At 39.2% G+C, this 26,501-nt stretch overlaps 1 protein-coding gene across 4 annotated transcripts in view; it reads left to right on the top strand.

The window, feature by feature from the left end:
* Nucleotides 1-26,501, top strand: part of phf3 (PHD finger protein 3) — a 115,911-nt gene that overhangs the window by 58,426 nt on the left and 30,984 nt on the right. For all 4 annotated transcript variants that reach the window (XM_055635043.1, XM_055635044.1, XM_055635045.1 and 1 more), the window contains 7 exons: nt 1,289-1,484; nt 13,510-13,657; nt 17,110-17,266; nt 18,122-18,238; nt 19,364-19,492; nt 21,868-22,012; nt 23,652-23,853. In XM_055635043.1, the coding sequence (XP_055491018.1) occupies nt 1,289-1,484; nt 13,510-13,657; nt 17,110-17,266; nt 18,122-18,238; nt 19,364-19,492; nt 21,868-22,012; nt 23,652-23,853 (1,094 nt within the window). The remainder of the gene's footprint in view (nt 1-1,288; nt 1,485-13,509; nt 13,658-17,109; nt 17,267-18,121; nt 18,239-19,363; nt 19,493-21,867; nt 22,013-23,651; nt 23,854-26,501) is intronic.

Below are 26,501 nucleotides of genomic sequence, written 5' to 3'. Positions count from 1 at the left end.
CCCATGAGGAGGTGGAGGAATCTGGTACTGCTTAAGTCGGGGCTGCTGCTCATTACACCATAAGGCATTCGAGTATCTCTTGTTCAAGTGGGGGAGCAGATGGAGTTGTGAAACTCGAAGTACAAAGTTTAGATTGGAAGAGAGCTTGAGAAGCATGACAAACATTTATTTACATTGACTCCAGCAATTTGTGTCTGTCTTTGGTTTAAACCAGCATCTGCAGTTCCTCCGTTCACATTTGCATTTACACAGTCTATATATCGTCAGTATGTATTCTTTATTGAATAAACTTGCTTTGCTGAAATTAAGGCAGAGACCAGCAAATAAATCTCAATTTTAAGGATCCTAAGTGGATAGTTGTCTATTTGCTTTAATCAAAGTTCCTTTAAGTTGGTTCCCCTATCTATTAATGTGTTGGGAGGCAAAATCACAGCACGACTGCAAAGGAGCAATACTTTCCTTTGCTCTCGTTTGGAGCCTGTGAGCTGTTTCACTGTTTTGAACTAAACTATATGTTGAGAGCTCCAAATAATGTCAGACAGATGAATTTGAAGAATCTGTTTAATTCTTGGATGCTTAGTTCGAAAAGAAATGCAAAATAAAAAAGTAATTGAAAACTATAGTTTGTGTTTGACTATAGTTTGTGGGGCAGTGTAGCATAACTCTCTTTACACACTAGGTTTATATTGATCAGTTTAAACTTAACCATTCAGATACTTAGCCTGGGTTATAGTAAGCATGATGAATGAGTGTCAGGAGCACCTTCTTCAGAGACTGAAAAGTATAATTCTTCTTTGAGGTTATTGAGCTTATTTAAAATGCTCAGGCTCCCAGAGATATTTGAGAGGCTTTTTTGATAGGGATGCGTTTTGATATGGATCATGTGCAGACAGATGAGATTAGGTTATCTTGGGATCATGTTCGGTACAGACATTGTGGGCTGTTGAACATATTCCTATGCTGTACTCTGTTCTGTCTTTCCCTTTCTATATCAATCTTATAATTGTGGTGTATCACATGACTGACGTGAACCATTGTTAACCTTTGAACAGAGACTGGACACTAACTGCCATTTGCTACATCAATCTCTAACAACTAAGATTCACTATTTTATTTCTAATGTGTGTTTTGCAAAATATATGTACTGATTTCAAATGGTCTTTTAAGCCAATGAACAAAATTTAAGCTGCTAGGTCATGTTAATTATCTTAGTTTAAGTTTTAAATCTTTTTGTAAATGCCAATCTTTAATAATGTATGTTGGATTTATTTTAATATCATGTTTTTAGGCCCCTGGCTTGAAAACTAGTATGACTAACGCTAAGGATTTGGAGATGAAGGATGCGAAAAAGACAAATTTGGTGAATGAGCGCCTGATCGGACAGTTAACAGGAACATCACCAGCACCTGAACACAGGAAAGATAAACTTCTCAAAGATCTTACAACCACACGGCTTGGTCAAGGAGAAAAGCTTCCAAAACTAGGTGCGTGATAATGATTTATATGCACATAATAATCGGAGACAGGAATGTAAATATTGTAATTGAAACGCCATTTCATGTCTATTGAAATGTTATACAACTAGAAACATTTCTTGGGGTCAAATTCTTTGTAAACTCTTACTCCCCTTGCACTTTCATTTATAATTGTCTTTTTCTTCACCCTCACTTAACCCTTCTCCTTTTTCCTCCTTCAGTCTTCATGATTTATAGTTTAAGAGTTGTATTCCTTAACTTTTGTTTCGTATTTGATACTGTTCTATTGTACTTTACTATGGTGTCTTGGCTTTGCACTTGTTTTTTTCAATTTGTTCAACAAAACTTCAGATTTGACAAATGTCAGGCTTCACTAAAACACTTCAGTGGCTAAAGGAGCGCCTTTTTTAAAAAGAAAAATTTGGCTAAATGTGCGAAGCAGTAGTCTACATTGAGAAAACATGATCATGGATTTGATTTTGGAGTTTTGGAACAGTTAAAGCCACGACTGAATGATATATTGTTGCATTGTAATTCAGAATTCTTCTGTTTCTCGGGGGCTGCTGTGGAAAGATGCTTGTGTCAGGTTTAACCACCTATGTCCAGTGAGAATATTTGTAACCGAGCACTAATGTTTTAAACAAACTTTTAATAGTAATCTAATTTGCTGCTTTTTGACTAACTTTAGAGCCGATCTTGAAAATTTACAGCATAGTTCCATTTCTTCTCTCCACTCTGGCTTGATGCAACATATTTATGATCCACAGTAGGAGCAAACTTATCCTGTTCTATAAAACACTCCCATTTACATTCAGGCAGTAAGGTAGAGGGCCTTGGCATTGAATTTCTCCCTTTGGCCCAGCATTTCGTCAAATCTTGCATTTTTTACTAATTCATAAAGTTTGCAATTCTTACAGGATATTCTTGTGAATTGAATACAGTTTCTGAAAATGGTTGGACTCTTGTTGGCATTGCTGTCTGGCTCTGTCACTCAAATCTGCTGGTGCTTGCTTTTTGCTTTCTTGACTACAGGACTTGTAGGAAACTCTTTATTCATTTGGTTTTCAGGGCCAGTAATCGAGACAATGGTATGAATAGAGCTTTATGCTTGATTAAAATGCTTAAGAACATTTTCTAAGTTGTAACTGCCGTACACATGTTATTAATATAAATTGCCTCTTTCAGCACCATTCATGATGTATTTTTCCCTTAAGTCTATTTTGATTCCCACTCTTTTTCTAGATATCCACCATAGCTTTTATTGTTTCTCTCAATTTTGTTTATCTCTCTAGTTTAGAGAGGAACAGCATAGAAACACCATGAGCCTTTGGCCCACCGAGTCCACGTTGACCATAGATCACCAATTCACACTAGTTCTGTGTTATCGCACTTTTGCATCTATTCACTGTACATTAGGGGCTATTTACCAGAGGCCAATTAACCTACAAACCTGCAACGCCTTTGTGATATGGGAGGAGTCTTGTTTAGTACGGGTGTCCGAGGTTATGGGGAGAAGGCAGGAGAATGGGGCTAGGAAGGAGAGATAGATCAGCCGTGATTGAATGACGCAATAGACGCGATGGGCCAAATGGTCTAATTCTGCTCTTATCCCTTGAGACCTTATGAAACCGGATATCTGGCGGAAATCCATATGGTCACAGGGAGAATGTTCAGTGCGCTTCTGAATATTTGTTACTTTCCTCTTGTGCATATTTGTTCATTGTTGGTGTTGTTGCACTGCTTCTTGCTCCCTGAGAAGTTTATCTCGCTGTATATTTGTATGGAATATTTGGACATAGGACACAGCTTATTCTATGGCTACTTTTCATCCACTTTCCTCTCTTTTAAGATCCTTATTTTCAAATAGTTTTCTGCACTCTTCCATTTAGAGAGGTACTGAGCTTAAATTCTGCTGAAATTATAATCTTGTTTTGAATGAAGAACTAAATATATGCTATCTTCTCATGTTTGTAGAAGAAACCTTAAATCTTGTTTTGCCTGATTACCTAAGATGGACACAAAAAGCTGGAGTAACTCAACAGGAGAGGCAGCATCTCTGGAGAGAAGAAATGGGTCTGATTACCAGAGTACTAGAAAAGTGAACCAAAGGCAAAATTTGATAAATGAAGAAAATCTGAAATAAAACAGCAAACATGCCCTTTCTTCCACACGCCATTAGAAACAATTTTATCTTTTATTGCCTGCATACTTGTAGATCACAATATTCCATGAGAAAATTGATTTTATAACTAGTCTTAATCAGGTCTCATGGTCCCTGTGTTTTCAAAATGGGTGTGTCTCCATTCTCTTCTCACAAGCTTCTGGTAAAGTTAGAAATGGGTACTGTTATTTGAAAACAGGCTATTTTTATTTAGTGCTGGTGCAGATTTGAGAATGAGGGCGAAAAAAACCATTAAAAAAAATTGCAGTGTTTTCAATAAAAGTGTCTGACTTGAAAAGTGTCCACCTGAATTGATCATTACACCTGTGGACGGAGCTGTGAAGTGTCTATTTAGCAAAGTTTGTTCTGCCTCCTAATGTGGAGAAATTGGGGACCACTTCATAAATAAATAAATGTTTCAAATACAGATATGGAATTATTTGTATTTTTAAAAACAAAAGTACCATGTGCAAAATATATACAAATATTTGCATTTTATTGGGAAGAATCCATTACACTGGTAGCTCACTCCGCACTATGCAGCAAACCACAGATTCAGTGCATTGACTGGTACGGCACTCAGTACTACGATGTGAGCGAATAAATACTTAGGTTCACAGTGAGCTGACATGGAGCTGTGAAATCAATTTGTACAGTTAATCATAGAGGAATAACACCGGTCATGTCACACTTAGGGTGAAATACAGAAAAAATAGTTGTGATGATTCTATTGAACATTTAGTTAAATATTGCCACCGAAATATTGGGATATAATTATTTCCAATGTACTCAAAATCTGTGGTTATTCAAGTCTTATATTTTTTCCCATGAAGCAAAATGTGGCTATTGTCGTAACTATAAGGTTATCCATTTAATTGTACAACTCCTTGATACATTGTAGCCATGTAAAGTTTGCATGCTTTCAGCTTTACTAAAGTGTTCATTGTTTTTGTGTTTGTACAAAAACAATTGTGATGCCAGTGCCCTGACGTACGACATTGCAATTTATTAAATGCATGATTTCTAGCCAGTAGGTTGTTTGAAAATAATTTGTAAAAAAAATGTTCAGAAATATAAAGCAATAAATATTCTTTGGATATTGCTAGATTTACTTTCAGATGTTCATCAGTTTCAAACTAGAATTGTATGAACGTGATAGATTCTCCTTTGCATATTGAGCATGTTATTAATTATTTCATTGCTATCGTAGGATGTCAAAATATTGTTTGAGAACTAGAAGCTTTAATATTAAAAGGTTGATGTGCAGTGGTTTTAAAATAGATTTTAGTGTTTGAAGTAGTTTGAAAGCTACCCACATACAGTGGCCTCCATAATGTTTGGGACAAAGACCCATCATTTATTTATTTACATCTGTACTCCACAATTTGAGATTTATAATAGAAAAAAAAATCACATGTGGTCAAATGGAACATTGGCAGATTTTAATAAAAGCCATTTTTATACATTTTGGTTTCACCATGTAGAAAAGACAGCGGTGTTTATACATAGTGTCCCCCCCCCCCCCCCCCCCCCCATCAGCAGTTGCTGGGTGTCTTCTCTGGTGATGCTCTGCCAGGCCTGTATTGCAGCCATCTTTAGCTTATGCTTGTTTTGGGTGCTAGTCCCCTTCAGTTTTCTTTTCAGCATATAAAAGGCATGCTCAATTGGGTTCAGATTGGGTGATTGACTTGGCCACGCAAGAATTGACCATTTTTTAGCTCTGAAAAAGTCCTTTGTTGCTTTAGCCGTATGTTTTGGATCATTGTCTTGCTGTAGAATGAACTGCCGGCCAATGAGTTTTGAAGCATTTGTTTGAACTTGGTCAGATAGGATGTTTCTTTACACTTCAGAATTCATTATGCTACTACCATCAGCAGTTGTATCATCAATGACGATAAGTGAGCCAGTACCTTCAACAGCCATACATGCCCAGGCTATAACACCCCCACCACCGTGTTTCACAGATGAGGTGGTATGCTTTGGATCTTGGGCAGTTCCTTCTCTCCTCCAAACTTTGCTCTTGCCATCACTCTGATATAAGTTAATCTTCGTCTAATCTGTCCACAAGACCTTTTTTCCAGAACTGTGGTTGCTCTTTTAAGTATTTCTTGGCAAACTGTAACCTGGCCATCCTATTTTTGCGGCTAATCAGCAGTTTGTGTCTTGCAGTGTAGCCTCTGTATTTCTGTTCACAAAGTCTTCTGTGGACAGTGGTCATTGACAATTCCACACCTGATTCCTGAAGAGTGTTTCTCATCTGTTGGACAGGTGTTTGGGGGTATTGCTTTATTATGGAGAGAATTATTGTGCTGTGCCATCAGCTGTGGATATCTTCCTTGGGTTGCCAGTCCCTTTGCGATTAGTAAGCTCACCAGTGCTCTCTTTCTTCTTAATGATGTTCCAAACAGTTGATTTTGGTAAGCCTCGGGTTTGGCCAATCCTCGTACAGTTTTATCCTTGTTTCTCAGTCTCATAATAGCTTCTTTGACTTTCATTGGCACAACTTTTGGTCCTCATGTTGATAAACAGCAATAAAAGTTTCCAAAGGTGATGAAAAGACTGGAGGAAGACTAGGTGCTGAGAGCTCGCTTATACCTGCATTAAGGAGGCAATTAAACACACCTGAGCAATTACACACGCCTGTGAAGTCATGTGTCCCAAATATTATGGTGCCCTGAAATGGGGTGGACTATGTATAAACAAACACAGCTGTATTTTCTTCATGGTGAAATCAAAATGTATAAAAATACCCTTTAATAAAATCTGACAATGTGCACTTTAACCACATGTGATTTATTTTCCTATTACAAATCTCAAATTGTGGAGCACAGAGGCAAATAAATAAATCACGGTCTTTGTCCCAAACATTATGGAGGGCACTGTATGTATCAAGAAATATATTTTATAGGGTACTGATATTGTCTCACCTCTGGCAAAAGTAGTTACATAGAAACATAGAAAATAGGTGCAGGAGTAGGCCATTCGGCCCTTCAAGCCTGCACCGCCATTCAATATGATCATGGCTGATCATCCAACTCAGAATCCTGTACCTGTAGTTGTAAATGTTGACATGCTAAATTGAAATCTGATGTTTCAATTAGTCAGTAGATCAGACTGAACATTTTGGTGGAAAGTAGGATGCTTACATTACATTGTGACCCAGGCAACCAAATCTGGAAGAGGAAATCTGGACTGTACTCCAGATTCATGTCTACGAAAGTCAAAAATGTGAATGTAACAAGATGGCAAATGAAGAGAGACTGCAGTCATTGGTGTAAGTTTATTATTGTCACATGTGGAGTGAAAAGATTTGTTTTGTTTGCTATCCAAACTATGCTATACATAAATAAAATCAAGTCAAACTCAAGTACAATAGAGCAAAGGGGAAGATACAGAATGCAGAACCTAGTTCTCAGCATTGTAATGCATCCGTTCCATAGACAAAGTCCGATGTCTACAATGGGGTTGAAGTGCGTCGGACAGTACCCTAGCTTATGGAAGGATCATTCAGAAGCCTGATAACAGGGGAAGAAGCGGTTCATGAGTCTGGTGGTGCACACTTTCATGCTTCTGTACCTTCCACTGGGTGGAACTGGAAGAGGAAACATACATAGAAACATAGAAATTAGGTGCAGGAGTAGGCCATACGGCCCTTCGAGCCTGCACCGCCATTCAATATGATCATGGCTGATCATCCAACTCAGTATCCCGTACCTGCCTTCTCTCCATACCCCCTGATCCCCTTAGCCACAAGGGCCACATCTAACTCCCTCTTAAATATAGCCAATGAACTGGCCTCAACTACCCTCTGTGGCAGAGAGTTCCAGAGATTCACCACTCTCTGTGTGAAAAAAGTCCTCTCATCTCGGTTTTAAAGGATTTCCCCGTTATCCTTAAGCTGTGACCCCTTGTCCTGGACTTCCCCAACATCGGGAACAATCTTCCTGCATCTAGCCTGTTCAACCCCTTAAGAATTTTGTAAGTTTCTATAAGATCCCCTCTCAATCTTCTAAATTCTAGAGAGTATAAACCAAGTCTATCCAGTCTTTCTTCATAAGACAGTCCTGACATCCCAGGAATCAGTCTGGTGAACCGTCTCTGCACTCCCTCTGGGAAGGAATGATTAGGGTGGGACAAGTCTTTGATTTTGTTGGCTGCTTTTCTGAAGCAGCGTGAAGTGTAGATGGAATCAATGGTGGGAAGTTTGTTCTGTGTGATGGACTGGGCCTCATCTCCAACTCTCTGCAATTTCCTGAAGTCTTGGGCTGTGCTGTTCCCAAACTGTTCTGTCATGATAGATCTGTGGAAGTTTGTAAGAGCCATTGGAGACGTGCCAAATTATTTCAGTCTTCTCGGGAAGTGGAGCAGTTGATGTGCCGCCTTGGCTATCGCATCAGTGGGTTGGTCCACGACAAGTGTGGGTGATGTTAATGTCAAAGAAGCTCTCCACCATTTTGACTTTGGCACCATTGATACTGATTGGTTATGTACTCCACTATGCTTCCTGAAATCAATAACTAGCTCCTTCGTCTTGCTGATGTTGAGGGAGAGATTATTGCCCTGACATCTTGTTACTAAGTTCTCTATTTCTTTCATGCAATCCATTTCCACATTGTTCATGATCCGGCCCACCACAATGTTACCTGCAAACTTGTAGATGGAGTTGGAGCCGAATTTAGCCATACTCCATACAGTCGTGGGTGTCTAAGGAGTATGGTAGGGGACTGAGAATGCATCTTCATAGGATACCGGTGTTGAGAATTATTGTTGAGATGGTGTATTGCCATGTGTTGTGCTCTGGCTCAAAATTGAGGATTCGGTGATAGAGGTACAGAAGTTTGGAGATGAGTTTAGATAAGGTTCTGCTGTTGAAGACGATGTTAGTCGATATATAGGAATCCTTGTTATCGAGGTGTTCCAGAGATGAGTTTGGGGCCAGGGGGGTGGAATTTGCTATGAACCTATTGCGACGGTAAGCAAGCTGCAATGGATCAATGCTGGCTGGGAGACTAGGGTTAATGTGTGCTATCGCCAGTTTCTCTAACCACTTCACGAATGGTGGATGTCTGAGCCATTGAACTATGGTCGTTAAAGCACGTAACCTTACTTACGTTTGTCACTGGGATGATTGTGGTCGTCTAGAACCAGTGGGAGAACTCAGAATGGAGTCGTGAGATGTTAAAGATGTCTGTGAGTACCTCTGCCAGCTGATCCACACGTCCAGGGACACCATCTGGACCAGTTGCTTTATTTCATCTGCCACAGTAACAATTGATACAGGCGCCACAGAGACTGGCGGATCTGGTGGCATCCCTCCACTGCCCTTCTGTTCAAAGCAGGCAGAATGCATTGAGTTAATTGGAATGGAACCCATTGTTGCCAGCGATACTGCACGCCTTTGCTTTGTAGCCCGTAATAGCACGCAACAATCTACGCGTGTCCGTGTCATTGCCTTACACCTCCAGCTTCTCCCGGAATTTCCTCTTGCTATCCTTAATTGCTCTGAAGGTCGTGGATGGATTTCTTGTATTGCTCAGGATCATGTGACTTGAATGCTGCAGTCTTGAACTTCACATGGGAGTAGACCTCCCATTCATCCATGGTTTTCGGTCCATTATGTTTTATTATTATGTATTAATTCGGTTTAGTTCTCATGAAGGTGATCACCATTTATGTCCAAAATATTAAAATTATCTGTCCGCAGCACTGCAATATTTCCTTTTAAATGCTTCTGTATTTATGATAAAAATGTTGTTTTAGTCTTTACACCCTGTAATTGTATCTTCCTAACAGTGGAGGACAAAATTAGCAAACATAAAATGGGGACTTATTCATATGCAATTAGTTGCTTCTTCACATCTAGAACCCCAAAGACCTGATTTTTCCCAAGACCTAAGAAAATTTATGTTGAAACATTGTTCAAAACTCGGCAGTTGTTATTGGTTTTAAAATTTGTATTGGAATTTTCTAAAAGATCTTTAAAATTTTCAAAGAATAGTGTTCTAAATTGGAATGTATTAGTTTGCATGGTTAATGTGATGTTACAATCCGTTGCAGATACTAAGCCTAGAATTGGTAGCAGGTTTGTCATTCATTCAAATGTTTTAATCTTTAATATATAATTCTTTTACTATAATTCTGCGAGTCTGGGCCGACTATCAATCCGCACGCACGCATGCGTGTGCAGAATGTGGGCGCCCTGATTGTTCTTGTAACCCACCTTCCCTGTGGATCTCTGTCCTTAAAACTTGCCGACACCGCAGCCCTTACATTTTAGTTTCTTCCAGTTGACCTTGTGTAAGAAGGGATGGAGGGGAGACATTATTCATCTGAGTGCTTCGGCTCACATCAACAATCTGATATGCTTACCTTTTCAACTGATATGCTTGCACTTCAACCGTAAGGGAGTAATGCTGGGCCAGTCCAGTAAGTGTGCAAAATCACTGAAATGCCTGTGATGAAGACAAGACAGGAAAAATAGTTATTGTCACAGGGTGCTTGGAATAAATAAACACATGACTTCAAGATTCCATGCATCCTGCACGTCCTTAGTGCAACTGAGGTGTTGATTTCTACAAGAGTAGTCAAAAGAGCCAGAAGAACATGTTCATTTGCAAGAGGGGAACTTAAATATATTATAATTTACGATAGCAAATGCCCATTTTAAATTAAGAACATGGAGACATTTGCAAAAAAAAATGTGAACGTTCTGTAAATTTGAGTTCTAATGTAAATATTTTGCTGACATTGTGCTAAATGTTGATACCCTTGAACCTTATTGGGCCTGTCCCAATTTGGCGACTTATTAGGCGACTGCAGGAGACTGTGCAGATGTAACATGGTGAAAAATTAGTGGCGACCAGAATGAAGCCACCATGGAGAGTAGCGAGAATTTTCATGCCATAGGTGGGTCGCCAGGGATCAATCTCATGAACCTACGCTGCACTGCCTCAATCATAAGGATGTCCTTCCTCATCTTTAATCTTTCCCCTTCTAACCTTACAGCTATGTCTTTGACTGTTTCTATCTGCTGCAACTTCTTTTTGTCATCCTCATCTTAACGTCTCCATTTGGTTATGTATTATTAGCAAGCTGCGACACTTCATCAAATTCATTAAAGCATTGTAAGCAGTTGTAGCCTATGCAATGATTCTTGTTGGAGCACACTTGTTATATCCCGCCAATTTGGTTTATGTCTGTTAACCAATCCTTTTTCCACGCTAATATATTAAAAGTAACTCGGTCTTTGTAACTTTTTTTGGTATCTTATAACGAATGCCTTTTGAAATATACGTATACTACATCATTGGTTCCCCTGTGCCTTTGAAAAGTTTGGTAGATTATAACCAATGCATTTACTATCTTTGCAGCGGCCTCTTTTAAATCGTAGGATTAAGGGCATTAGGTTCAGGAGATTGTAGTCTCATTGATTGATGGGTAATATTTTCCTTACTGATGGTATTCATTTCTAAGTCCCTCAGTCCCTTATTATTATTGGGAATACGTTTTGTGTTCAATGCTCTGAAGATGGATATGAAATGCGAGTTTAGCATTTGAGCCACGTCTATATTTCGCATCACAATTTCTCATGTCTTAGTTTCTAAGAAACATCTCAACTCTCATTTCACATATCTGCAAAAGCTATTCATTTTATATATTTTTGATAGTTTGCTTACAAATAGTTTTCCGTCTTGCCATTTTTTTGATATGTATATATTTTTAATCCTCCAGATTAGTGTTCTTTTGCACGACACCATTAGCCACTTGGTTTAAATCTGTCTATAACTTCCTTTACCATGTGCTCATGGGGAGTTCCTAATCCTTAATGTGAGGATCATTGAGAATGTTCACACATTTCCTTTTGTGTATATTGCTCAGTACTGTATCACAATGTACATTTTCATTTCACCTTAATCCGCTTTTCTTTCAAAGCTATATAATGAGTTTAATTTAAATTTGACTCACGTTTCAGATTAACAATGTTGAATACAAATTTTGAACTGAATAATAACTGCTATGACTAATATGTGATTACTCTTGTTGACATCTTTTGAGATCACTAATTAACTCTGCTTCATTACACAAGAGGTCTAAAGTAGCCTATTCCCTGCTTGATTTTTTTCTTTGTTCTTGCTTATCCTTGCCGAGTTACTTTATCAAGGTTCTCCAGGATTGTTGCATTACCACTGTTGCAAGCTTTTACCCCTTCATTCAAGTCATTTTTAAATACAAATGTTGCAGCACCCTCATAAATCTGGTGTGAGAGTGTTGGTCATGTGCATTCATTTTTATACCTGTTTAGTATGTCTGACTCCTGCTCAGAAACTATTCTTTTTAGGCCAATTGCTACCACTAATACTCTTTTCTGAGGGATTCTATCAAGTACATTTCTAGAAGTACTTACAAAATACAACGTTAATTTTACTGTGGCCACCTTTATTTTAAAAAAAAAGTTGCTTTGGTGAAGAATGACCTATGATTTACTAATCTATATTCTGATCTGAAAAGTTTCAAGCTATCCAGTCATTATTTTGTAATTACAAACTTTTTTACTCTCTTATAAGCAGACATTAGGCAATCGTCCATAAATCCCAGGTTTTTATTTGATGCCCTCCCTAATTAAACAAATACCCTGACTTGCAGTTGGAATAACATTTTGGGAAATGTGCAAAAAAGATTATTTATTTTCATGCGATCTGTACTGTCACTAGTTTCTGAATACTGTACAAATGCTATCTGATCATCTGTGTTTCATTTCTCCTTGTACAAATTGGGCATTATATGACATTAGGGAGGCACTGACAAGATTAAGGAGTTAATGGTGGACTTTAGGAGGAGAGAAACACCCCTTTCCCCTGTCTCCATCAATGGTGTGGATGTGCAGTTTACCAGGAAGTACAAATGCCTTGGAGTGTACCTGGACAGTAAACTGGACTGGTCCAGGAACGCTGAGGCCCTGTACAACAAGGGACCGAGCCGGCTGTATCTTTTGAGAAGGCTCCGCTCCTTCAACATCTGCAGTAAGATGCTGGTGGTAGCCAGTGCCATCTTCTTTGCTGTTGTGTGCTGGGGCAGCAGGGTCATTAGCATTAACAGCATTAGGATTAACACATTCATTGAGAAGGCTGGCTCTGTCCTGGGGGCGGAGTTGGATTCATGGGAGGTGGTCTTGGAGGGGAGGATGCTCCACAACTGTGCAGTATCTTGGACAATACAGCTCACCCCCTCCTTTACACACTGGTCAACCTTAACAGTACCTTCAGCACAGACGGGTTCCACCAAGATGGTTTACAGAATGCCACCGGAGATCTTTCTTGCCTGTGGCTATCAAACTGTACAACTCCTCCCATTCTGTCGTGGGGTAGACTGATGGACTCCTCCCCCCAAAAAAAATTCCTTGCATATCCCCAATACTTTCCACTCGACATTTTAATCTCATGTTTCATATATTTTGTGTTTTATGACTGTTGGCAGATCAATTTCCTTGCTGGGATAAATAAAGTTGTATCATATATCGAACAAAGGCATAGATCCAAAGTATTACATTTTAATAAAAGCAAGAATGTTATGGAGTTGGTGAAAATGGCTGACTAATTGCATTGTGGGGTTTGAGGATGAACATGTTTGTGCTTCTCATATGTTTTGTTTATACATCATGTGGACTTTGCTGATTTGATATTCTGTAATTTTATAAATTCCCCAGTGTGAAATGTCCAAACATTCTTCAGAGTGCTGGTCATATTTGCCGAAAGCAAAGCAAGCATGAACCCCTGGCCTCCTTTCCTATTGTCTTAACATATTGAATTCTAATTTCATGGAATGTTTACAGAATTATGATGAATACAGATTAAAGATTTACCATATTTATTTCAGAATTAAAGGACAAAATCTCTGTGAAAAAGAAAGGAGAGAAAGGATCAAATACTGCACCATCTCCAACCAGCCCTTCTACACCTCAACCAACCGTTGAACAAATTAGACAGAATGTTCGCCATTCCCTGAAGGACATTTTAGCAAAAAGGTAAAAAATCTTGATTAGATTTAACTTGGCATTGTACAATCAATCACGGTGAGAAAGCTTTTGGTGCAATATGTCGAAGCAGTACTCATCCGATCAAGCTTTGTGGGAGAAGACTGTTAAGCTAAGTCCCAGGTAGACACAAAATGCTGGAGTAGCTCAGTGGGACAGGCAGCATCTCTGGATAGAAGCAATGGGTGACATTTCGGGTGGATACCCTTCTTCAGTCTGAAGAACGGTCTTGACCTGAAAATCACCCATGCCTTCTCTACAAAGATGCTACTTGTTCTGCTGAGTTACTCCAGCATTTTGTGTCTACCTTTGATTTAAACCAGCATCTGCAGTTCTTTCCTAAGCTAAGTCCCAGAATGAAGAATAGCTAATGATGTTCCTTTGTTTAATGAAATTGGAGAAAACACAAGGTTTATAGGCTCGTGGGACTCGCGTCAGGGTTGGGAACCTAGTGGCGAGGATTCTTCACGATAGGATTTACTCCCATTTGTAGATGAGTGTGTTAATTAGGGACAGTCAGCATGGCTTTGTATGTGGCAGGTTGTGTCATACTAAATTGATTGAGTTTTTTGAGGAGGTAATGAAGGTGATCGATGAGGGAATCGTGGATGTTGTGTTCATGGATTTTAGTAAAGCACTAGACTAAGTGGGACCCATTGGGTCCCATGTTCACACGGGAGGGCTGGTCCCCCGACGCAATATTCCACCTCCACCAATATTTGGAATTCTGGAGTGCTGGTATGTATAGGTTCTTGGGGTGGCAGCTCAGTCCCTCAAGTCCCATCTGCTGGCAGCTCACTTACGGCTGGTGGGCTGGCAGTTGACTCATGACTATTCCTTGAAATTCCATTTCAAGCAGGGTGCAAGGCCACCAAATTCAAATCCATGTTCCTACCATTTCGAGCAGGGTGCAAGGCCACCAAATTCAAGTGCATTTCATACCACTTCATAAGGCCACCAAATTCAAGTGCAGCAGGGTGCAAGGCCACCAAATTCAGTGCAGTTTCATTCCACTTCAAGCAGCGTCTAAGGCCACCAAATTCAAATGCAGCTTCATACCATTTCATGCAGGGTGAAACCACCATAAAATACCAAACTCACAGTTCAGTAGACATTCAGTGTGTTCAGTTGATTCACAGCTCAGACAGAGTCATGACATCTCCCTCCCCCATCACGCAGAGACTCAGCCACACCCACACTTCTGGGTTTTATAACCCCTCCCCCTCCCACCGGAAAAGGTGTGGCTTTCAGGGCGTGATTGACAGGAGAGAGATTCTCAACATTTTTTAAACACTAATAACACTTTTATTTTTCATTGATGGGAAGAATTCTCTGCACCTGCTCAGCGGAGGGGGGACTTAGTAAGATGGCCAAATATCAGAGTCGTAAGTGGTAGCGTTTTATCGAAAACCAATATATAGTGCAAACAGGAAGTAAGTGCATTTGCAGTAGTGCCTTTTAATGTCAAGCCAAAGCACGCAGTAAGTGGTGCCTTTCCACTTCAAGCCAAAGCACCCAAGCCACCATTTGCAGTAAGTAGTGCCTTTCAACTTCATGCCACCATTTGCAGCAAGTAGTGCCTTTCAACTTCAAGCCAAAGCACCCAAGCCACCATTTGCAGTAAGAAGTGCCTTTCAACTTCAAGCCAAATCACCCGCCACCATTTGCAGTATGTAGTGCCTTTCAACTTCAAGCAAAGTGCCAAAGCCACCATTTGCAGTAAGTAATGCCTTTCAACCTCGCCAAAGCACCCAAGCCACCATTTGCAGTAAGTAGTGCCTTTCAACTTCAAGCCAAAGCACCCAAGCCACCATTTGCAGTAATTAGTGCCTTCAACTTCAAGCCAAAGCACCCAAGCCACCATTTGCAGTAAGTAGTGCCTTTCAACTTCAAGCAAAACACCCAAGACACCATTTGCAGTAAGTGGTGACTTTGAACTTCAAGTCAAAGCACCCAAGCCACCATTTGCAGTAAGTAGTGTCTTTCAACTTCAAGCCAAAGCACCCAAACAACCATTTGCAGGCAGTGCCTTTTTACTTCAAACAAACCATATTTTCATTTTCAAACCACATTAAGGGTACTCACAGTTGTGTAAACATTTGTTCAGTGTAATTCAGAGCTCAGAGAGACGTGACCCTTGGCTTCATCCATCTGGCAGAGGCACACTTCTTCCTGGTTTTATAGTCCCTTCCTCCAGCAGGGGATGCAGAGAGAATGGTGATGTTTTTAATAACATTAATATCGCTCTGATTTGTCATCGATGGGAAAAGCCCTTTGCACCCGTAAGGCGGAGGGGTGCTCTGAGCGAGGTGGCCAAAAATGACGGCCGTAGGTGGCAGCGTTCTGTCGGAAATCGCAGCACAGTGGGCCAAAAGCGGCCAAGATCAGAGATTTAGTAATATAGATTTGATAAAGTCTGTGCATCTACCCAATCTATTCCTCTCATGATTTTGTACACCTCTATAAATTAATTCCTCATCCTCCTGTGCTCCAAGGAATAGAGAACCAGCCTAAACCTCTCTCTATAGCTCATAACCATTAGACATAGGAGCAGAATTAGGCCATGCGGCCAATTGAGTCTACTCCACCATTCAATCACGACTGACCTATTTTTCCCTCTCAAACCCATTCTCCTGTCTTCTCCCTGTAATCCTGGATGCCCTTACTCATTTAGAACCTATCAATCGCTGCTTTGAAAATACCCAATATCTTTGCATCCACAGCCGTCTGCGACAATGAATTCCACAGATTCATCACCCTCTGTTGAAAAATTTGCGGCGACCATAATGAGGCCGCGACTAGTTCCCAGAATGCAGGAACTACTCACGACCATAAAGGCGACTCCCCGGCAACCACCCGCGAATATGTGGCGACTGCATAGTCTCCTGCAGTCGCCTATAAAGTCGCCTAAGTGGGACAGGCCCATTAGGATAGTTCAAAATAAATTGAGTAACTGTTTTGTGGTGGAAGATCTAGATTTAACATAGGAATGCTCAATTTATGTACAGATCGTACATACAAACAAGCATTCAGGAAACATGGGGTTTGGATTTGTCATCTGTTATGTGGCTGCAGGCATCTTCTGCCATGTGGGAATTCAGTTTAAGGCCACATTTCCGACGTGAACTATTTAACTTACAAACACTATTTAGGTTACAAACAGTTTGCAGGAAGAGAACCCTGCTGAAACCTGGGGATGACCTGTAACTGGCAAATGAACTAAAGGCTGCATAAATAGATCGGGTTATTCTATCTGAACTGCACTGACTAAAAGTTTGATAGTAGTTTTCAGCTGAAAAATGATAAATTTCTTGGGGCTACCATTATGTAGGGAAAGTACATAACTCTTAAGTGTTGTACCAATTTCTATTTAGCATCTCATACTGATGCTGATAATTTTCAATATTTCTGAACTAAACACAGCAAATTCTACTTTCATTCAGGCTCTCGGATTCGGATTTGAAGGTTCCGGAGGAACGAGCAACCAAGGTTGCAGCTAGGATTGAGAGAAAGCTGTTTTCTTTTTATGGAGACACAGATACTAAGTACAAAAGCAAATACAGGAGCTTGATGTTTAATCTCAAAGATCCCAAAAATCAAGTACGTAAATAACAATTGTTCAACAAAAATTATATATTCAGATGTGATTTTTTAAAGATTATAATGCAATATCATTATAAAGGCATCTCATGGGAGCATTGCATTCTACAGAGCAGGATTACTGCAGGTTCATACAACTCAAAGCTGGGCTTAATTAAACTTGGGAGTCCATGAACATATTGAATGGCGGTGCAGGCTCGAAGGGCCAAATGGCCTACTCCTGCACCTATTTTCTATGTTTCTATGTTGAATATTTGCAGAAGACCGTGTTCTCTGAATGGTCTATTCTTAATATTCATGGCCTGGCACCTGTATGTGACCTTGTATAATTGTAGGTTTAATCTGCTTAATTAATTTGCCTATTTAATTGTTAGTGGGTCTAAGTCCTGGATCTTCTTATCAAATAGCTCTGGGAATACTTTCACCAGAAAGACGGTACTGGTTTAAGAACATTGCTTGCCATCATTTTCTTAAGGGCAATTAAAAATGTACAATACAAATAAACCTTGGTAGTGACACTGTCCCCCAGAAAAATGAAGTTAGAAAAATTATCTTTAATAAACATTCATCAGTTCCCTTGCTCCATTTTCACTGGTTCCTGCACTGCCTTGCAACCCCCTGGAACTCCACTTTCCCCGCTCCCTTTCAATTTACCTCGTCACTGAAAATTATTTTCACAATTTCATCTGTGAACCTTAATAAATTAAAATAGTATTAAAGCAATTTAAAATTCAACTTCATCAAAATTAGTTGTGATTTAGTGAACTATTATTTGTTGTACTTCGAAGTAAGCTATGATTTAGTAAACATACTATGGAATTTTATTTTATTAAAAACATCTTTAAATCATTTCAGGTGTTGTTCAAACGAGTGTTAAAAGGTGACATTGTACCTGATCATTTAATTCGTATGAGTCCAGAGGAACTGGCATCAAAGGAATTAGCTGCATGGAGACAGAGGGAGAATAGACATGTAAGATCTGTTTATTATTACTAATGGTATCCTTCTGTACATCCTTCTGTACTTTAATGTCTATATGATGTTAGCTTGTTAGCTTAGTGGCAATGTTAGCTTGTTCTTCCTTTTTCGCAATTTATTTATTTTCATTGCTGATTTGGATGTCCTCCAGTGTTCATTTGCTAAGTGAAGGAGATCTATTTAGTAAAATGCAGATTTGGCAAATTCATAACTACATTGTTCATGTCCAAATGCACATTAGTTGTAAAAATAGTTCTAATATTTCTGAAGTGTATTTAATTATACATTTTTCACATTTTACGTTCAAATGAATGATGATGCATCCCTTAAAGTGCATAAAAAATGATTCTACACTTACAGTTCTAAATTGTGAAGTCTGATTCATAGATGAATTCAATGAATCCCAAGAGGTAGAAATAATGTAATCAATAATATTAATTTGATTGGAACACAGAAATTGATGTTTTTGTGCTTAGCTTTATTTTATTAACACAATGTTTTGGGTGGCACAGCGGTAGTGTTGCTGCCTTACAGCGCCAGAGACCCGAGTTCGATCCTGACTTTGGGTGCTGTCTGTACGGAGTTTGTACATTCACCCTGTGATCGGGTGGGTATTCCATGGGTCTCTGATTTCCTCTCACATTACAAAGACGTGCATGTTTGGCGGTTAATTAGCTTCTGTACATTGTTCCTAGTTTGCAGGATAGTGTTAGTGTACGGGTGATCGCTGGTCAGCACGTACCCGGTGGGCCGAAGGGCCTGTTTCAGTGCTGTTTCTCTAAACTAAACAAGTGCTCAATAAATGGGAAAGCATGCTTGACAGATTAGGTCGACCTAGTGATCTAGTGGATCAAAAGACCGCAATAACCTATTTCTTATACTTGCTACTGTTAGTGTTGCAATCAGAAAACGCAAACTCCATAAAAGCATATTGGCTGTGCAAATATTTTTTCTGTTCGTGCCACAGGTATGTTCTAATGAGAATTATTAAAATTTGAATTTTTACAATTGTAACCTATTGCTGTGAATATTATTTGGGGAGCACGGATCATTAGATCATGTGTTTATTAACATTTTTGGGGATTTTTTAAATGAGAAAAGTGCCTGTTATATCAACAGACGATTGAAATGATAGAAAAGGAACAAAGGGAAGTTGAGAGACGGCCAATTACAAAAATAACCCATAAAGGAGAAATTGAAATTGAGAGCGAGACGCCAATGAAAGAACCTGAAGTGGTAATCACAGAGGTAAATAATAAACATAAAATTGTTTCTTGAATCTGATTTGGAAGTCTTTTTCTTTCATAATGGATTACTTTTAACTTATGTAAAGTGGTTATATTGATGCGTTTTATAATATTGATTCATTCTGCAGCTTACAAACCAGGACAACCTGGTAGGACAAATCATGGCAGAACTTACATGGTAGATTTTAGGGCTCTGGGGTGTAGTAGAGAACAGAGAAGCCTAGGGGTGAAAGTGACGATACAAGTTGATAGAGTTGTGAAGAAGGCATTTGATACACTGCTTCCAGCTCTCACGGTATTGAGTATAGGAGTTAGGATGTCATGTTACAGCTGCACAAGACTTTGGTAAGGCCATATTTGGAGTACTATAGTACAAAGTATGTCATTAAACTGGAAAGAGTACAAAAAAATTTCTGAGGATCTGGAAGGTTCTCCATATTTGGAGGGTTTGAGGTATAAGGAAACGCAGGATAGGTTGAGTCCTTTTTTCCTTGGAGCGTGCAAGGCTGAAATTTATCAAATTGTGAGGAGAATGAATAAGGTGAATAGCCATAGTCTTTTCACCATGGTAGAGCAGTCAAAAAATAGAGGGCATATGCTTAAGGTGAAAGGGTAAAGATTTAAAAGGAACCTGAGGGGTAATTTTTTAGTATGAAGGTCGGTAAGTGTATGGAACGGGTTGCCAGAGGAAGTGGTAGAGGTTGGTACCATTACAGCATTTAAAAAACATCTAGACAGGTACATGGACAGGAAAGGGTTCAGAGGATAGGAGGCAGGTGCTGACAAATGGGACTAGCTTGGTTAGGCAGCTTGGTAGGCAAGGAAGAGTTGGGCCAAAGTGCCTGTCTCCGTGCCACATAGCACTATGACTCTATAACACTGCATGAAGTTAAAGAAGCATGCTCGTCTAAACCAAAACATGGATGTTATAACTTGGCAGTCCTTGCTACAACTTTGTTAGTGAATGTTGGATGTGCAGGTTAATGTTTCCTATTGTCTGTCTCTGTGCGGGGTACAAATCCAGAAGCATAGATTCAAGGATGTGTCCAAAGAAATGTTTGAAAAAATGTCACATCCACACTGACACAGATGTCTTGGAATCTCAGAACAGGGCCATTCAAATAGATACGGAACGTTCAGGATATTGTAAGTGTGTATTAGCAGAACACAGAAGGAGCACAGCACCACAAACTATCCTCCTACTTAGCCCATCAGGCATCTCCATTTGTGGAAGAATCTATGGTACCGACGTGGGTCTGTTCAGACACCTTGAAATAGAAAAAATGGAAAGTCACCCCTGATCCCAAGGAACTTCTGAAGACTTTTGTGTCTGTGTTATTAATGTGCGTGTGCCCTTCACATGCAGCTATGGGCACTATTTCTGAGATGAAAGATGAGATCCATGTGTGGGATACAAATCAACATGTTGCACACCAAATTATCAATAAGTATATTCACATTCTTAGTAAAATAGCAGGTTAAGCATTCACTTCTACCATTGCAAAGTGTAGGGAATTTTGCAAAGTGTAGGGAGTTTTATTTTGTGTTTAATATGATTAAAACGTGACTGATTTTGACTTTTCAACCATTGAAAGAGGAAGAGGGATTCTTGGGTAAAATCCAACCCAAAGGACAAGGTGGCAGTCCATCAATTTATACATTGGTTATTAAACACACACAGAAAAGTAATGTAACAATAGAAATGTAGCTGGATTACAGTTTAGGCAACAAAAGGGCGTTAAGTACTGGAGCAATTCAGCAGGTCAGGCAGCACCTCTGGAGAACGTCAAGATGTGAAACATCACTATCCATGTTCACTAGACATGCTGCCTGTCCTGAGTTACTCCAGCACTTTGTGTCCTTTTGTGTATTAACCAGAATCTGCAGTTCCTTGTTTCTACAGAATGAAAGCTCACTGGTAACTTGTGATTTTATTTATGCTTATTAAAGCTCCTTCTCTGGTAATTACAAATGTTCACTCTTTAAAAGCATAAAGCAAACTGTTTGATATTACTTATTGCAAAGCGTAGGGAGTTTTATTTTGAGTTTAATATGATTAAAACATGACAAGCTAACTTTGCAATTACATTTTTATTGTTATTAGACAATTAAAATGTCTTCTTTTGATCGCTAGAATCTAGTTTACTCGAGATTAACGTGGCATTTTAGTTGGATCATTTAAGCATCGTATAGCTTAGCTCCTTTTTCATTTACTAAGCCATTTAAAAAAGTTAAGCGTTTAGATCTGCTTTTATCTGAATACCGTACATAAGTAAACTGTACAGTATGTATTGAGGTCCCACTGCAAAGCTCAGAAGGACTAAAACAAGGTGCATTTGTCAACTAAAGTGACATTTTTGCTTTATGAACCTTTAGGAGGCTGAACCAAAAGCTGCAGATCCAAAACCCACTGTAGAGAAATTAGAAGAGATTGAAGAGGAAGCTCCAATAGATGCCACTGAAGACACCACGTGTCAGCACAAAAACCATCTTTTTGACTTGAATTGCAAAATTTGTACAGGTAATAAATAATAGATATTTAAGGAAGTATTTTGGAAAAATGAACAAAAGTATTTATATCATTTATTTTTAATGGATTTGTTATTATGTAACCTGGGACGTACTCCTGAGAAGATTAACTCTTATTTCCCTATACTTTTATTTAGTTCTTTATTTCGAACAGAATAAAAGAATAAAAAGCAAGTGTGAAACTGCATACAAAAAAAACAAGAATATTTATAAAGTGTCATAAACAATATAAATAAATGAAATCGTATGTGTCCGAAAAGGAGCAGGAAGAAGCCAAAGCTTATTAATTCCCACCACTTATTCAACTGGTTATAATTATCATACAAATTTAGCAGCTATATGTACACCATATGAACGCCAGCAGCTATATGCACACTAAATTATTTACATTTATACACTAATCAAATATTTACAAAGCCATACAAAAAAAAGAGAGAGAAAAAAAGAAAAGAAAAAACCCTCATATACTATACAGTATCTCTTAGTCATATATACAACCCATCACCCTATAATCACCCTTCCCAATTCAATGAAGCTTACTGGTTTTAGCCACTTGGCCCACTTCTGCCCATGTTCTCACATAGTAATATTAAGATATTATATCATAAAAAATAAACAATTTGGCCACTGGTCTGTGCTGACATTTATTCTCCACTCAAATACATCAGTCGGATTACCTTTACCTTCCTCAGTTTTTCCCAGATGATTTTGCCATGTATTACAATAAGCACACCAAGTTAACAAATGAGGTGGAACACGTGACCACACTTAATAGAACCTGACAAGTTGTCATCTGAATAAAATCCCATTGGGCAAATGTGGCTATAAGTGGACCATTACAGAAGTTTCTGTTTCCATTTGACTGAACACTTCCTCTCCTTGTGAGGGTGTTTCAATATGATTGAATACTGGTAGTGCAGCATCAGAGCAGAAGTATAATTCCAAAAGATAGTGGATTTTACTCTGCACACCTGCAGATCAATTAAGTCAGATGGTTGTTGTAACTTGGCACGTCAAGTCTGAATTGATCCAAGGTCAGCTGTTTACTGCATTTGATATAATATTGGAAACTTTAGGAATTAATCTATTTGGGCTGGTGTTGGAGGGATGGAATTTTTCTTTGAGGAAAGATTAATCAAACTGGGCCTACGCTTTGTGGGGTTTAGAGATGAGAAGTGATTTCATTAAATTGTGCAAAATGCTTACTGGGCTAGATGTATAAATGCAGATTTTTTGCTATTCATTTTACATTGGAAGATGTATGGAGAAATCTGGTACACATCTTTTAAGATGCATAACATTTGCATACTTTGTCTGGAGCTTAAGTTTAATTCATATATGAGGCCTACATTGGAGCATTATCAGATCTTCCCAGAAACTGACCCCGCTTCTTGACATTTGATTTGAATTGAAGCCACATTGACTCAAAGACAATGAGTGGAATGTGGTGCTGTGTTTTTGATGACTTCCAACTAATTTTAACCCACACAAATAACTGGCTGAAAATATTTAAAAAGACCTAAAAACAATAAATAGTCATATGTAGTGAAATTAAATATTTTTAACCTACCTAGAAATTGAAGAAAAGCAAGAATTGGGATGGCATTCGTTCTAACAAATTTAATTTTCAGGTCGAATGGCTCCACCTGTTGAGGAACTGCCTCTGCCGAAAGTCAAAGTAGCTACAAGCGTGACAAGACGTCAATCAGACGTTGATGCTGAATCAGCCTTTTTGGCAGATGCTCTTTCCTCTGCTACCAGCATCTTGTCTTTTGATGCAATAACGGAAGGTACAACGGAACCAGTTCAGCTATCCACCTCCTCTGAGACAAGGTAGAGAATTTATTTATGATTTCTACTGTATCATTCCAAAGTACTTGCCAGTTGTGTAGAACTTCACCACCAAACAATTGCTTGATGTGTGGTTAATGGCTTACATTGGCAACTACGCTGTCTATTTGCAAGGAGATGGATGCAGGAGTAGGCTATTCACTCTTTGGGACTATAATTCCCTTTCCTCACAACCCTTCATGTGCCTCTCTTTCATAGCCCATAATGATTTCCATAACAAATATATATATATATATCTATTATGATCTTGAAAATTTATATTGATTTAGCAATCTTGCAGTCTAATAAGATTGTGCTAAACCCCCAAATAGCAAGTGGGAGATGGAGGAACAGATATGTATACAGATTGCCAATAGATGCCAAAACAACAGGGTTGTCTTAATGGGTGACTTTAACTTCCCCAATATTAACCGCTCAGTGACAAAGGCTTAGACGGGGCAGAATTTGTTAAATGTATCCAAGAGGGTTTCCTGAAACAGTATGTGTGTAGTCCAACTTGAGAAATGAACATACTGAACCTTGTGTTGGAAAATGAGCCTGGCCAGGTGACTGGTATTTCATGGCAAGAACATTTTGGGGATAGTGATCTCAACTCCATTAGATTTAATATTGTTTTGAATAAAGATAAGTCTGAATTTTGCGAGAAGACACTAAATCGGAGGAAGGCAAATTACAACGTTATTAGGCAAGTGCTTGGGAGGGTACGTTTGGACTAGTTGTTAGTGGATCTGACATTTGACATGTGGGTGCCATTTAAAGGAGAGTTGATCAAAGTTCAAGCCAGGCATATTCCAGTAATGAGGAGGAATAAGGATGGCAAAATAAGGGACCAAAAAGCTTATAAATTTGGTTAAAATGAAAAAGAAAGCACATACAAGGGTTAAGAATATGAAATCAAACGGCCTGTGAGGAATTTAAAGCATGGAGAAAAGAACTTAACCGGGCAATTAGTAGGTCCAAAAGGAGCCAGGAAATGGCTTTGGTGAATAAATACATTCAAAGTGCAGGAGTGACTCAGTGGGTCAGGTAGTATCTCAAGAGAAAAAGGATGGGTAATGTTTCGGGTCAGGACCCATCCTCGGCCAGTTGGATTAAAGATATTTCCAGGGCTTTCTGTGCCTACATTAAAAGAGAGGATAATCAGGCAGTGGATAGAACCACTCAAGGATAAAGGAGGGAATTTGTGGTTGGAGTCAGAGGATCTTGCCAAGGTACTAAATGAGTATTTTGCATTTGTATTCACTGAGGAGAAGGAAATGGAATACAGTGAGATCAGTGTGGAAAATATTACTAGTGTTGGCAGCACAGTTCACAAGTTACAGGAGTAAAATTAGGCCATTCGGCCCATCGAGTCAACTCTGCCATTCAATCATGGCTGATCTCTGCCTCCTAACCCCATTTGACTGCCTTCTCCCCATAACCCTTGACACCCGTTCTAATCAGGAATTTGTCTATCTCTGCCGTAAAAATATCTACTGACTTCACGGTCCTCTGTGGCAATGAGTTCCACAGATTAACTTTCCTCTGACTAAAGAAGTTCTTCCTCACCTCCTTTCTACAAGAGTGGCCTTTCATTCTGAGGCTATGACCTCTGGTCCTAGAATCTGCTACTAGTGGAAACGTCCACTCTTTATATGCCTTTCATTATTCTGTAAGTAATGAGGTCCCCCCTCAACCTTCTAAACTCCAGCGAGTAGAGGCCCAGTGCTGTCAAAAGCTCATCATATGTTAACCCACTCATTCCTGGAATTCCTGAAGAAGGGTTTCAGCCTGAAACGTTGCCCATTTCCTTCGCTCCATAGATGTTGCTGCACCCGCTGAGTTTCTCCAGCATTTTTGTATACCTTCGATTTTCCAGCATCTGCAGTTCCTTCTTAAACATTCCTGGAATCCTTCTTGTAAATCTTCTCTGGACCCTCCAAAGCCAGCACGTCCTTCCTCAGATATGGCGCCCAATTTTGCTCGCATTACTCTAAATATGGCCTGACTGGCACCTTATAGAGCTTCAGCTTCATCTCTATTTTTGTATTCCAGTCCTCTTGATATACAGTGCCCTCCATAATGTTTGGGACAGAGACCCATCATTTATTGATTTGCCTCTGTCCTCCACAATTGGATACTTTTAATAGAAAAAATCACTTGGTTAAAGTGCACTTTGTCAGATTTTAGTAAAGGCCATTGTTATACATTTTAGTTTCACCTTATAGAAATTACAGCAGTGTTTAATGGCCTTTATTAAAATCTGACAAAGTGCACTTTAACCACGTGATTTTTTCTATTAAAAATCTCCATACATAGTCTCCCCATTTCAGGGCACCATAACGTTTGGGACACAGCATTGTCATGTAAATTAAAGTAGTCAAGTTCAGTATTTTGTTGCATATCCTTTGCATGCAATAACCATACAACCATATAACAATTACAGCACGGAAACAGGCCATCTCGGCCCTACAAGTCCGTGCTGAACAACTTTTTTCCCTTAGTCCCACCTGCCTGCACTCATACCATAACCCTCTATTCCCTTCTCATCCATATGCCTATCCAATTTATTTTTAAATGATACCAACGAACCTGCCTCCACCACTTCCACTGGAAGCTCATTCCACACTGCTACCACTCTCTGAGTAAAG

Source organism: Leucoraja erinacea, chromosome 5, assembly GCF_028641065.1.
Source record: "Leucoraja erinacea ecotype New England chromosome 5, Leri_hhj_1, whole genome shotgun sequence".
Classification (NCBI taxonomy): Eukaryota; Metazoa; Chordata; class Chondrichthyes; order Rajiformes; family Rajidae; genus Leucoraja; species Leucoraja erinaceus.
Note: the sequence above shows the minus strand (reverse complement) of the source record. Positions and strands in the feature narration are given on the sequence as shown.